This window comes from Leptidea sinapis, chromosome Z (genome assembly GCF_905404315.1).
Source record: "Leptidea sinapis chromosome Z, ilLepSina1.1, whole genome shotgun sequence".
NCBI lineage: Eukaryota > Metazoa > Arthropoda > Insecta > Lepidoptera > Pieridae > Leptidea > Leptidea sinapis.
Genome location: NC_066312.1, coordinates 25,091,403 through 25,104,393, shown reverse-complemented (window position 1 = coordinate 25,104,393; position 12,991 = coordinate 25,091,403). Strand labels below are relative to the sequence as shown.

Genomic DNA, 12,991 nt, shown 5'->3' with positions numbered 1-12,991 from the left:
AATCTATTAGTTAACACATTGACTCCTACATAATCGTGAAGCTAAAAATACAAGTTCCCCAAGTGAACTGGTAATTTATAAGTATTCATACTCATTCAGTGTCATGTGTTTAACTATGTTCCTTTAATTTCAATTACTTTTTAATATTCGTTGGCACAGAGCTGCAATAACACTTAACAGTCAATACTAATTATCTGTGGATGTTCGGATAAATCTCTCGTTCTGGCAGTTGTAGTACCAAAGTTCTGAACGCTGTATAATTCATAATGTTGCAACATTTTATAATTATGTTGCAAGTTATTTATACTTTTAATTATACAATTTTAAGATTTACATGAACGGCCTAAAAAGAACAGGAAAGAAAATCGGCAAGATTTTTTTATATAATTTTTGCCATCACTAAATAGGATTTGGGAGAGGCTATAAGAAGGAGTGGGACGAGCCAAATCTTGTATCGAATAATCTACGATTTTTTCTTAAGAAGGGGTTAAAGAACTTCCAAAATTATCTTACATGGTTATCCAAAGTTGCCTTAAAGAAATAAATTGTGATAAAATTTAATTTTATATTTCAGTCTGTTAAGAGCAAGTACAGGGCGCGGGTGATAGAGCAATGGGTGATGACCGGCCGCGAGTGCTTCAATCTCGGCAACTTCAACTCGTTGATGTCGATTATCAGCGCACTCAATATGTCGCCCATAACCAGGCTCAAGAAAACTGTGAGTTTTTTTTTAATTAAGGGGGCAAATAGGCAAGAGGCTATATATACCACAATGCCAGGAGTCAAGAGAAACATTGCCGGCCTTTAAGATGCGTGTATGATCTATTCTTAGGTCTAAGTTCCCTGAGTCATATCGGTTGGAAAAAAAAGTGCGTTTGTAGATTGCTGGTCGTCAGTCTTCTGTATAGCTCATAAAGCGAATGAAACGCAGCGGAAAAGCCGGTATTGCACGTTGGTTTTAAGTATGGGAGTGGAAGTTCACCGGGCGTGCGGGCCTAATTGTGTCTTTTAGAACGCGACACGGCACTAACACACACAAAAAGACTGCAATCGTTTCCATTAAGACTCGAACATATTATTATACAACTTCTTAAAACTTATAGTGTTAATTGTGTCCGCGATTTGGTTCGGAACCGAGCTACGCCGCGCCCTACGCTACGATGTTGTAGAAGAAATCAACTTGCCTAGTCCAGCGAAATGATTTATACGGAGTAGCTATCAGACCATTTATAATATACTTAATCACTGTATATGATAAGTGTGAATATTTCCCGTTTTTGAACTTTTAATGGTAGCACCTGGTTTTTTCCATAACTAGAGTATAAGTCAACAGATTCGACCGATTAATATGGCACTTGTACTTAGGGCATTATTAAGGCATCATAAATTGTACATTTTCTTTTTTATCTGGGCTGTGAGACGCAGAAAGACCTAAAAATATACAAAACACATTCCTTACAAACGTGCTTGATGTCACGTCCATCATCTGAGATATGTGTTTTATATAATACATGATGTTAACACGAGGAACAAACATAAACTTGTTATGCCTACTACTCGGTTGGGTCGAGTTAGTAACTCTTTTGTTGGGCGATGTATATGCTTCTACTATATGATCCCGGAAAATGTATAAAAGTTTCTTGCGCCCATTCTTCTCAGGTCTGTGGCAGTGTCTTTTGAATGGGTGGTAGTTTTTGACGTTCAATAAGTGATTTTGAATAAAAATATTTGAATTTGAATATATGAGACGAGTATCTAAGTTAAACAGTCAGATTGTACTCCTTATTGATATTGTGAAGTAAGAATAAATTATTTCAAGCAAAGTCAAGTGTATTACCTAGCCCTGGATCTCTTAACTCCCTACAGCCATTGGTAAATGTGCCACATGTGTACATAGGAGTGTTTGACCTGATTCGCCGCCAATAACTAAAATACCATATTGATTTGTTAATAGTGGGGTCGTACGTCGCCAGTGTGTGGTCAGCAGCTGAAACAATTGGAACTCTGCGTTGAACCCAGCGGTAACCACGCCAGGTGAGCTGAAAGACCATATGATTTAATGTGTATCAACTAATAATATATTATATTCAAACATTTTTTTTTTCAATTTGAGATATTTCATCTTTTATCGATAGTCATAATTACATTGTCATACGTATCGCGAGTGTAAGACGTAGCTTGTCACGCACACTCAACTAATATTCCTGGCCTGTTTTTATCGGTTGTCTAACAGCAAGGGACTCTTTCTAGACGAATAAATTAGCTAAGGAGCTCCTTGGCACTCCATAAAAAATAGTTGTTTACAAACTATGAAGTATAATGGTTCATTCATTATTTTAGATATAGTTGGTTTGTTGATCAAAACTTTATAAATTCTCTTATACTAATTTAAAGATTCATTTTTATACAAATGATTTGATGATACCTTGTGTAGAGGCGAAACACGTGTCGAATTGTTTAGAGACAGATATTGGCGGAATTAACACTAAAGAAAACTCGAATCAATATGCTTCTTATCGTTAGATTTAGAAGTGGACTGTATTTTGATCCATAGCACTTAGTACTATGAACTATTTTTGTGTGCAGATACCGAGCAGCGCTGGCGGCTGCTCCAACGGAGACAGCGGTGCCCTTGCTATCAGTCACGTGTCGCGACCTGCATTTCGCTAATCAAGGATCGCCAATCAAGTTGGTATTCCACTGTATATTATGTTGTAATACTAGTTGACCCGGCAAACGTTGCTTTGCCATATAAATTATATTTAGAGTTAGATCGTCTCTTGGACATTGCAACATTACTTAATTTTTCTAAAATAAGTTTTTTTTTTTCTAAAATAAACGTAGCCTAACTTACCTCATTACATCAGCTACTTGCCAATAAAAGTCCCGTCAAAATCGGTCGAGCCATTTCAGAGATTAGCCGGCACAAACAGACAGACAGACAAAAATTGTAAAAAAAAAAGTATTTTGGTGTAAATACCGCATATATATTCATTTACATGTAGTAAAAAACGGTTATTTCAATATTACAAATAGACACTCTAATTTTATTTGTATGTTTAGATAATATGATATGCTGTATGTAGTAGTGTAGCTTAGTGTCCAGTCGAGGTGACACTGTCACCGTCAGATATTAATGGCGTGGCAAGATATAGAAAGTATAAAATGGTTTGGATGAGCATATAATAAGAATAGTGTGCCCAGGGTACGGCCTTTTTATATTCATCTTATATTAATAATACACGGAAGTAATTTTGCTTCCTAATTTGTTGTTGCGCAAAGCTTAGAACTGCACTTAGTAAATTTGCTGTCACCTTTATACATATACCTAAATATACCATAAGAGGATCTCCGCAATTTATGATCATGATTACTAAGCATATTTACACATACAGTGAATTCAAGCTGTATAAGTTGATGCTACCACTAATCGATAATTTTGTGATCTTATAGAAGTTGGGGACCCTATTTCTAAGACTTTCCTGTCTATCCGTTGGTCTATCAGCTTAAGATTTTCTCTATGAAATAAATTATAAATCAGTAAAAAAGACATCTTTATACTTATAAATATATAACTTTTAAGCGCATTACGCACATGTTATCAGTAGAAATACGATAACGTATTACGCAACGCATCGCTGACACGGCGGCGCCATTTTGCTGTCGCTTGCTACCTTTGTTTGTCACGCGACGCTCGTGTGACATCCACTGTTAATCGGTTTGTGGGGGTTGTGTTTTTGTTGAGTATTTATATTGATCCGTATCGAAACGTAAGTTCTTCAGTTGAGTAATAATAGTCTTGACAATTAAAAAGTGTGGTTATGAAATGTTGATGATGTTACGCAGGATGGCAGGGAACCGCGTTAACTTTGCAAAGTGCTCGCTAGTTGCGCGGCACGTTAGCGGACAGCTAGCGGGGCGGCAGCTGTGCGCTGAGGGCGGGGCTAGCGGCGTGGCGCCCCCGCCTCCGGTCCCCGGACACATTCATCCGCCCGCCTGGCGGTTCCTCACTGAGAGACCCACGCTCACCGAACAAGGTACCTGTCTAAATTAAATTTGGTCTCTTCACCATTGTTACGTATCACTTCCGGGGGTCACAACAGCCAACCAATCACAGCACGCCAACTCATGCGACGAGGGTATAAAGAGCGGTTTCTGGCTCATTCAATTCAGTCTCGTGCCAGAGTTTGGCGAGTCTATATCTTCTGAGGATGCCTTGTGTAGAGGCGTAATATGTGTCGAATGTTTGAAGACAAATATTAGCGGAATCAACACTCATTAAAACTCACAACATTTAGATAAGGTACCTGTCAACTGTTAACACGAGCCTGCTACAACGTTCTCTCAATTTCATACTATGCTAATGTTACTAAAGTATTATTACCTGATAAAAATCGATGACTTCATTAAAACTAAAAAGAATTTGCCGCAAGAACAGTACCTACCTTTTGTAGTGATCATATTATATAATTCTGGAAACATGACAAAAGAAAGTTAGCATATTCTGGACGCGACCTCTCCGGTTCCGTGCGAGCGCTATTCCACTGAACAAACCGTTCAAGTGACGTATCGTTCATGAATCTTGGTGTGTATTGTTCAACTCTCAGGTTGTAGCTCCATCTACAGGATCATCTACGTTACAGTTAATAACCTGCTCAATCATATTATGAAATCGAATTGACATGACGCTCTTTCAAAATGTAAACAAGTTGTTGCGTTGAAATATTATAAAATAATAAATTATTTGTATTTTATATTTTTAATATTTAATAAGTATCAAATTAGTTTAATTTTTACGAAAATATTTTTATAATATGTTATACATTAAAATACAGTATTAATTTTAATTTCAGGGTTAGAGTTGACATCGTACGAGCGAGAACCCCCGGTCGATCAGTTGGAGAAGGATCGTCTGAAGCGGTTGCGCGGAGGCTCGTAAGATTACCCGATATTCTGCGTTTCGGCCAAATTCCACCAGCTTGTGTACAAGCCGAAACAAGTGTGAGACATTCTCATATCCATTTAAATACCCAATACCAGTGCCGAGTGATTTTTGTTTTTAATTAGTGTTTAAACAATATGGAACTCGATATGATTAAGAATAATATCTCGAGCTATCGAAAAGGCTATTATTTTTATAAGCACCTCTGTACATCACTGTAGCCATCACTATGGCCATTTACAACAGTTCAATCTGTAACGCTAATCACGATTACTTAAATTGTCGCCCCATAGTGCACTTTCAATTGTTTGACAAAACAATAGTGAAACAGTTTAACGGCACATCACTAGTAAATAAATTTCTATCTTAAATGATTTTTGAAACTGTTTCGAAACTTTTTCCACTCAATATGAATTAGTATTGAGTTACATTCTTGACTGCTTGCAGATGATAATTCTTCGGTATCATTTACCATTACAATTTGATTGTTTCCATATGTTCTGAATATATTCTTTTGTTTTTAAACCACAATATTCCAGTGATTTACAATTAATTGTCTTGACGGATCAAATGTACTTTTGCTCAAAACATGTATTTATTTTATTGTATTGTGCTTTTAAGATATTAAATATTATTATTATTATATTATTAAACATTAGCAAGCACACAGCAATTAATATTTTAGTAACAGCGTCAAAGCGTAAGACTTTTTCACAATATCTGCCTAAGGGCTCCGATTATAGTCGTGAGAAGTAAATGATTTATAATTAACATTAAAAAAAATCTGCAAGAAAAATTTGTAAGCTAATTTAACGTCAGGAATTTATTACCATGTGCACAATATTGGTTAAAAATGGTATGATTGTATTTAATCTTTTTTATATAAAAATAAAATATTAAAGATTTTGAAGTATCTTGCGATATCAAAAATTAGTTTTGATCAAATATATCTACATCTAAACAGTATTACATAATATATTCTTGTGACAAAAATATATAAAAATTGTGAATCTTATTTGAAATAAATTATTATCTAGGATATTCTAAGTATTTAAAAAATATATCATATTACAGTTACAACATAAGTAATAAATTAAAATATAATTATTATATCGTCAATAATTTTACCCATATGCATGTGGTCCTTAAACACTATAAATACATATTATCATAGTATACATGATTATATAGGGTTGTTTCACAATGTATAAAAAAGTAGCAGATTTTCATAGGCTAGGTAAAAGTTGTTACTGTGACAACTATGATATCTGCTACTAGATCCATCCTATAAAAATGGCGCTTACCTGCTAAATAACACTATTTATACATTGTGAAACGATGATGTATTTATTTGATAGATAGGTAGCAGGTAGCCTATTCGTAACTTTACTTGAAACTTTGTGAAACACCCCTAAGAGTACCATTTAACTAAGAGAAATTACTCGCATTTTATATGGTAATTCCAAGTTAATTACGAAGGCTGGCCCTTGTTAAATGTGATTCAAGAATGAAATCATTTATTTAATGTTAATTAAAATTTATCATGATTTGAAATTCATATTAAAAATTATAAATGTGTAATCTGTCGTAATTTTTCAATATTATTTATTAAGTATTGAGAGAGGTAAAATAGAAATAAAGACTAACGTAAATAACTTAATAATCAATGTGAAAATTTAATATATTTTTATAGTTGTGTTACAATCAATATCACGTTGGTTAAAAATTTAATATAATGTACCTGAACAATATCGTTATAACGTACCGAAGTTTAAAATTATTTAATTTATTATTCAAATTAATAGCTACAATAATAACATTGAGTTAATTTACAAGAGTTTGAAGTTAAAGCAGAACTGATTTTTGTCATTCTATTATATAGTATTACAAAACTTTTAAGAACTAGAAACAATATATTTCTTTTTTTGACACAGCTTAATTATTTCGTTAGTATCTACATTAATATGATTGCTTGAACTTGATAAGCAATAATATACTTATCATAGCATATTAGCAATAAGATATCTTATGTAGTTATCAGCATTTTACTTAATAAGCTTAAATTAACATTGCAGACAATTTGGTCATATGAACGGGAGTTTGGTGACAAATTCTATATATTTTGTAGAGAGAATCATTGTCAGTAATTATTTGAATTATCGCGTGGTCTAACGTATGATAGTTAAAATTTAGAGCATATTTTAGACATTTTAATAATAGGTTGGTTACAAGTTGACTTCATCGGCCTGTGACTATATTGTTCATTTGATATAAAAAATTCAATTTAATAGTTTGGGACGGGCGTAATAGACGCACGTCATAAGGTCTCTTCACAAACGGCACCAAAAATTAGTGGAAAATCTTTATAATACTTACGTCATCATTTAGAAGTGCTAACTAGTACGTAGAATTTTAATTAAATATTTATATTCCTTTACAACATTTCCGTGTGTGAATCGGCCTATACAGCTCCTTTATTGTAACCTATAATGACGCCATCGTAATGAGTTCCTTGTATCAGTATTGATTGTAATTGCCATTTTATGAGTCTCTATGGTCCACGATCTCATTTTTTGTATACTCAAGTGTTTTATGTGTGTTGCTGAGTTGTTTCTTAGATTAAAACAAAGAGATGGAATAATTTTTACCTAAATAAATCTAAAACGAACTGTTCAATACTCACCCTCTTATTCATAATGGTCCGCTAACTTTAAACAGCTGCTATAAGGAGTGTTTTTTCTCATTCTGACTTAGGTCAATAAAAGAAGACAGAGTGAGAATTAGCAATGCTTTAAGTTAGCAGACTATTATGAATAAGGGGGTTAATCGTTACAAAAATGACTTTATTATATGGAATTGAAGCCTGGGTCTATCAGTAGAAGTATGAAAGAATAATAATTTCTGTGGATTTGCGGTTTTTACTTTATGTAATTTACAACATACTCATGATATATTTATGAGGATAATTTGCGTTTGCCAGTTCTCAAATTGGCAGCTTTACTTTTACTTTACTTTATTAGCGGTAATGATAGAAATTGTGACTGACAATTCAAGTGTTTTGTATTCCATCCTGAACTAGTCAGGGAAGACCTAGGCTTACATTTGACGATAGTGTTAGCGGTGGGGAATATATGCATGTAGTTTTAATATTCTTATTCGATTATTTACATCACTGTATAATATATAGTAACATTCAGTGCCAAAATAGTGACTTAAAGTAGTTGAAAAAATGTTGTGACATCATAGCAATAAGGAATATAATATGTATAATAAGTTCATAACAAGTAACATACAATAGAGGTTTGATTGAAGATTGATACTACTCTTAGAGACTTACGGCGTTTCCCAATATTCAGTCTATCCCCGGTTGTGGCATACATGAGATGAAAATCGTAACTATCGTTGACTTTTCGGTCCCAATAAACTTATCGACGGTAACTATAACGTGCGTTACACGCTGTCTGTCAATGGGGCGACGTGTAGCTTACCAGCGATATATATATTTGTATGGAAATTGCAATTTACGTGTCCCAATATAAGGTGATAAGAATGACTTCAGATTATTGACAGCTAATTACTGATAGTAGAAGGTAGTAATTTATCTCTATCTGTAGTTAGTATATTGGAAACGGCCGTTAATCACATCTTAATAATATATCCAAACAATTGAAATCAAATCAAATCAAAATCACTTTATTCATGTAGGCCACTGAAATGACACTTATGAATGTCAAAAAAATATTTTTCTTATTGAATCTACCGCTACTTCGCGAAAGGGTTGAGCTAATGAGAAGAAGTAGCAACAAACTCACTGCCGTTGATGTAAACATAACAGATATATATTTTGTTCTTACATTATAGTGTGTATTAAAAATATATTTGAATCACATGCATATATCATATATTCTTAAATTTACTCTGATGAATTTTCAAGAAGAAGAAGTAACAGGTGTGGTATTATGTCCTGCCTGTCTACCTCTCATTGAGTGACGTACAGATATGTGTGTGTATACGCAAGCCTCGTTCCATCTTATTGTTTTAGTCTAAGTATTTCGTGTTTGGGCTTTTATGTGTAACGTGTGTTCTTTAACACAATTAGTGAGACCTTTGATATTTTATATATATTCGTAGTTATAGAACAGTGTGTGCAGCGTTCGAATCTTAAAAAGTTTTGAATTTTTAAAATAGAGTAGAAATATTTTTAATTACTATCTAAGACTATACTCGTGTTTTATTCGCGATTTTATTTAAATTCAAAAATAATGTTCTCTTCAAACACAAAGATGATATTATGTAGATCATAAGGGTCCCATTTTCGAATCTCTAATTAGTGATTACAAAGTGTAACTATAATATTTACCACATATATATAGTTCATTTTAAAATGTATTTACTTAAGCCTATTGGCGTTTGGTAGCATTATTAATTGCTCTTAGGAAGATCGTTATATTGTAAGAAATAATCATAGTACACAGCTCCTATTTTATTTATGATTAAGACTATATAATATGATATACAAGCTCTCTGAGATCAACCCTTTGTTAGATGTATATTTTTTTTTAAGAGGCTCAATACGTAAGGATAATAAATTATTGATTTCTGTATCATCTAACTTATTTGAACCCGCGATATAAATAAAATATATTGTAAAAGATTAACACGCGTGCAACCAATATAGGGAACCTCGGTCACGCTAGTGGAAATTCATTGTTTTAGTCTTTTAAAACGTATTTTATTTAAATTAACGGATGACAATTGTATAACAAAACATATTTTGTATGTTAATTTATTATTAGCTTAAGCAGTTCTCGCCCCACCAATATTCTAGTATTTAAATTGTTTTCGTGTTACAATAATTGTTTTTACTTACTCTAGTTTTAGTTGTAACTGTTAAGTGTGATGGTTTTTATTTCTATTCGCTTTGTAAATAGGTTCTCGTTAGTGATAAAAATGACAGACAAAAAATATTATATTATATTACTTACGTTTTAGTCCTCGTATTCCGAATGGCCCCGCCGTTTTATTAATTTTATTTTGAGTACAACTTTATCAATTACGTTTTGATATTCGGTGTTTTTTTTTTGGATAATTATTACACCCAGCGGCTGTGTAAGTTCTTAGTTATTTATTTATTATTATTTAAAGCACTGTCGAATAAATAAATAATGTTGTACTTAAAGTTGTAATAAGGTAATATTACAACGATGCTTGCCAAATGTGGCTGTGTTTTTTTCTTAGTACAGAATATCATAGTCTGTTTAATGCTGCCTTTATTAGTTGTTCCCGAATATTACCGATATTACTTTGTAACTTAAAACGCGATAGTGTTTATTTATAATTATTAATTTAGTCCTACATTCCGATATAGTTATAAACGGCCATGCGTGTGGTCGAACGTTTCATCCCGTGCGTCTTTGAATCCAATACAAAGTACGTGGTATCCGTATGTTAAATAATACATTCCAATTTAAGACTGATTTATAACGAGACCACCACAATTTTCATTTATCATTTAATATTAGAAATATGCAGTGTTTATATTTTGTATGAATGTGGCGCGATGACTTAATTTTGAACTAGCTAGTTGTCCGGGCATACAATACAGGTGCTAGTGATCCGTCACTCTCTTCTGGATGTCTTTACGAACTGTAAGTTGCTGATTGATTTACAGCCACTGACCTCTATTATATACCACTGGACTGGCGGCTTTCAAAGTGCTTTTGTGCCTGTTTGATATTCGCCATGTAGCGATAGTCTGCGATATTAAAACTAGTGATGACAACCTCAGCAAACATTGATAGATGGTGGGAGACCATTTACAAAAAACAAATAAACGATCGAAATTAATTCAAAATACAAAAATACTTCAGAGTATTGTACGTTCCTTTGCAGCCATTTGTATTATACGTCAAAATTAGTTCTCTGGACACTCGCGAGTGGCGCTTCAAATATGCACAAAAAATTTGCCGTCAAACATATAGAACAGCCTGTCCAGTGGTATTTATACAGGTCAGTGATGTACAGCCACTGTGTTACCATATTGATTACTATTTCGTCTTGATAGTATCAAAATATACAGCATGGAAACGAAAATTACTCTATTAATTGTAAAGTACACGACCTATTTATTTATTTTAGCATCACTGTTATAATGCACACTAAGTGGAAAATTTGTTACTTATACTTATTTTTTTATTAAGTTCGATTGTAGTTACAGATGACGAATACAGGTAGTACATTTTTTTTAATTACCTTACCTTATTTCTGTTATATGATATGAGACAATCATTAAAAACTAAACCCACTTTAAGATATTTTACTAAAAAGGTCAATAATTGTCTTTGTCTTTGCTCTGACATGTAGGATTAGACTTTTATTATGTTGCGTTTTATTCATTTATACTATAATATCAGTGCTATTCAACAAGTCAGGAGCATTTGAAAACATCTAAATTAAAATTAACTATCCATTCGTACCTCCAATTAATTTGAAACTATGTGAATTATATAACTCATTAGAATATGTATATTTCTATTGTTTAATATGTAACTCCAGTTCAACATGGAGCTCATCTCGTCATTCATTGTTTTGTAAAAGTGTTAGTTTTAAATTAAAGTGTATTTATATTTTGTATTTGCCACATGAGTGGTTTTGTGTGGCGGTGTTTTAACCACTCCAAGCTTAAATTGTTTGTCATTGGGCGCAGTGCTGACTATGTAATGCAAAGGTGAACTACCGTTAAGTGAGGCTTGGGCTCGTCCGATGACTGACATAAATGATATTAATATTAAATTTTTTGTATTTTTATCATACGAATATAATTTTCAGTCACCGCCAACAAAACTAGTAAAAATGTGAAATGTTGTAATTCGGCCTCGTCCACATATAATCAACGACGGCGAACGTAAGCCAGATCAACGTCTCCCTCTCTCTTACTCACCTCGCAAACAGATTCTCTTTCCCATTTATTCCATAACTGTCCTTCGCTGACGCTCATTACATGTGGACCCGGCCATATGTGAAATTTTTAATTGTTATCAATGATATACAGGGTGTATCTCCTACTAAACTACAACTACATCGGAAAAGTTGCAATTGGACTAAAAAGATTCATACAGATTTATTTTAGAATAAAAATGCTATTAGGTCCGTTTGTTAATTATAACTATCTAATTATCTTTATTAATAGTCCCTAAAATTATAAAAAGCTATTGTTCAGTTATATAGAGAGCTCTACGGCACGTAACGGCTCCGTAAAGCTCCATATTCGGAGGTTGTTTGGTTACACCCTGTATAACAACAGTATTTGAATATGGTTTATTAGCCGTATACCTGTCGTTACTAATACGTCTTATATATATTATAACGAAATGTAATTTCTCTTGTATAGACCACGTACCTACCTACTACATGCAGCCCGTGTTAAACTAAGTTAAATGTAGTTTCATACGTGTTTCTAAAGATTGATGAATTATCAAACTAATAAATGTTTTATCTATGTGATTCAATAAATTGTATTATAAAGTATATCTTTTATTTCCATCGTGTAATACTGGGATGGGCAATATATAGGTGATAAGGATGATTCCTCTGGTGTGACAACACAACACTGGTATGTAGGCGGGTCTAAATCATCATGTGACACGTACGTTCGTCTGTACTCCTCTTTCATAAGAAAATATAATAATTCCGTAAATCTGCAGTTAGTACATTTTTTATTGAACTTAAAATTAAGAAGTAATGACTGCACATAAATAGTTTAGGAGCTTATTATAAATGTGTACTTGTTTACCATTAAAAGTATTGTATATTTTATGGATTCTTTTGAAATTAGTAACAAGGTAATTTAGAAGCTAGTAACACCTTTGATATATGTACCTATATCAAGGTAATTTAGAAGCTAGTAACACCTTTGATATATGTACCTATATCAAGGTAATTTAGAAGCTAGTAACACCTTTGATATATGTACCTATATCAAGGTAATTTAGAAGCTAGTAACACCTTTGATATATGTACCTATATCAAGGTAATTTAGAAGCTAGTAAC

The 12,991-nt window shown here is 33.0% G+C and overlaps 1 protein-coding gene across 1 annotated transcript in view; it reads left to right on the top strand.

The window, feature by feature from the left end:
- LOC126978808 (ras-GEF domain-containing family member 1B-like) overlaps positions 1-12,466 on the top strand; it is a 33,437-nt gene extending 20,971 nt beyond the window's left edge. The window contains exons 10-14 of the mRNA XM_050827889.1: positions 575-718; positions 1,955-2,034; positions 2,587-2,688; positions 3,847-4,037; positions 4,854-12,466. Of these exons, the coding sequence (XP_050683846.1) occupies positions 575-718; positions 1,955-2,034; positions 2,587-2,688; positions 3,847-4,037; positions 4,854-4,939 (603 nt within the window). The 3' untranslated portion in view covers positions 4,940-12,466. The remainder of the gene's footprint in view (positions 1-574; positions 719-1,954; positions 2,035-2,586; positions 2,689-3,846; positions 4,038-4,853) is intronic.
- Positions 12,467-12,991: the final 525 nt, after the last annotated feature.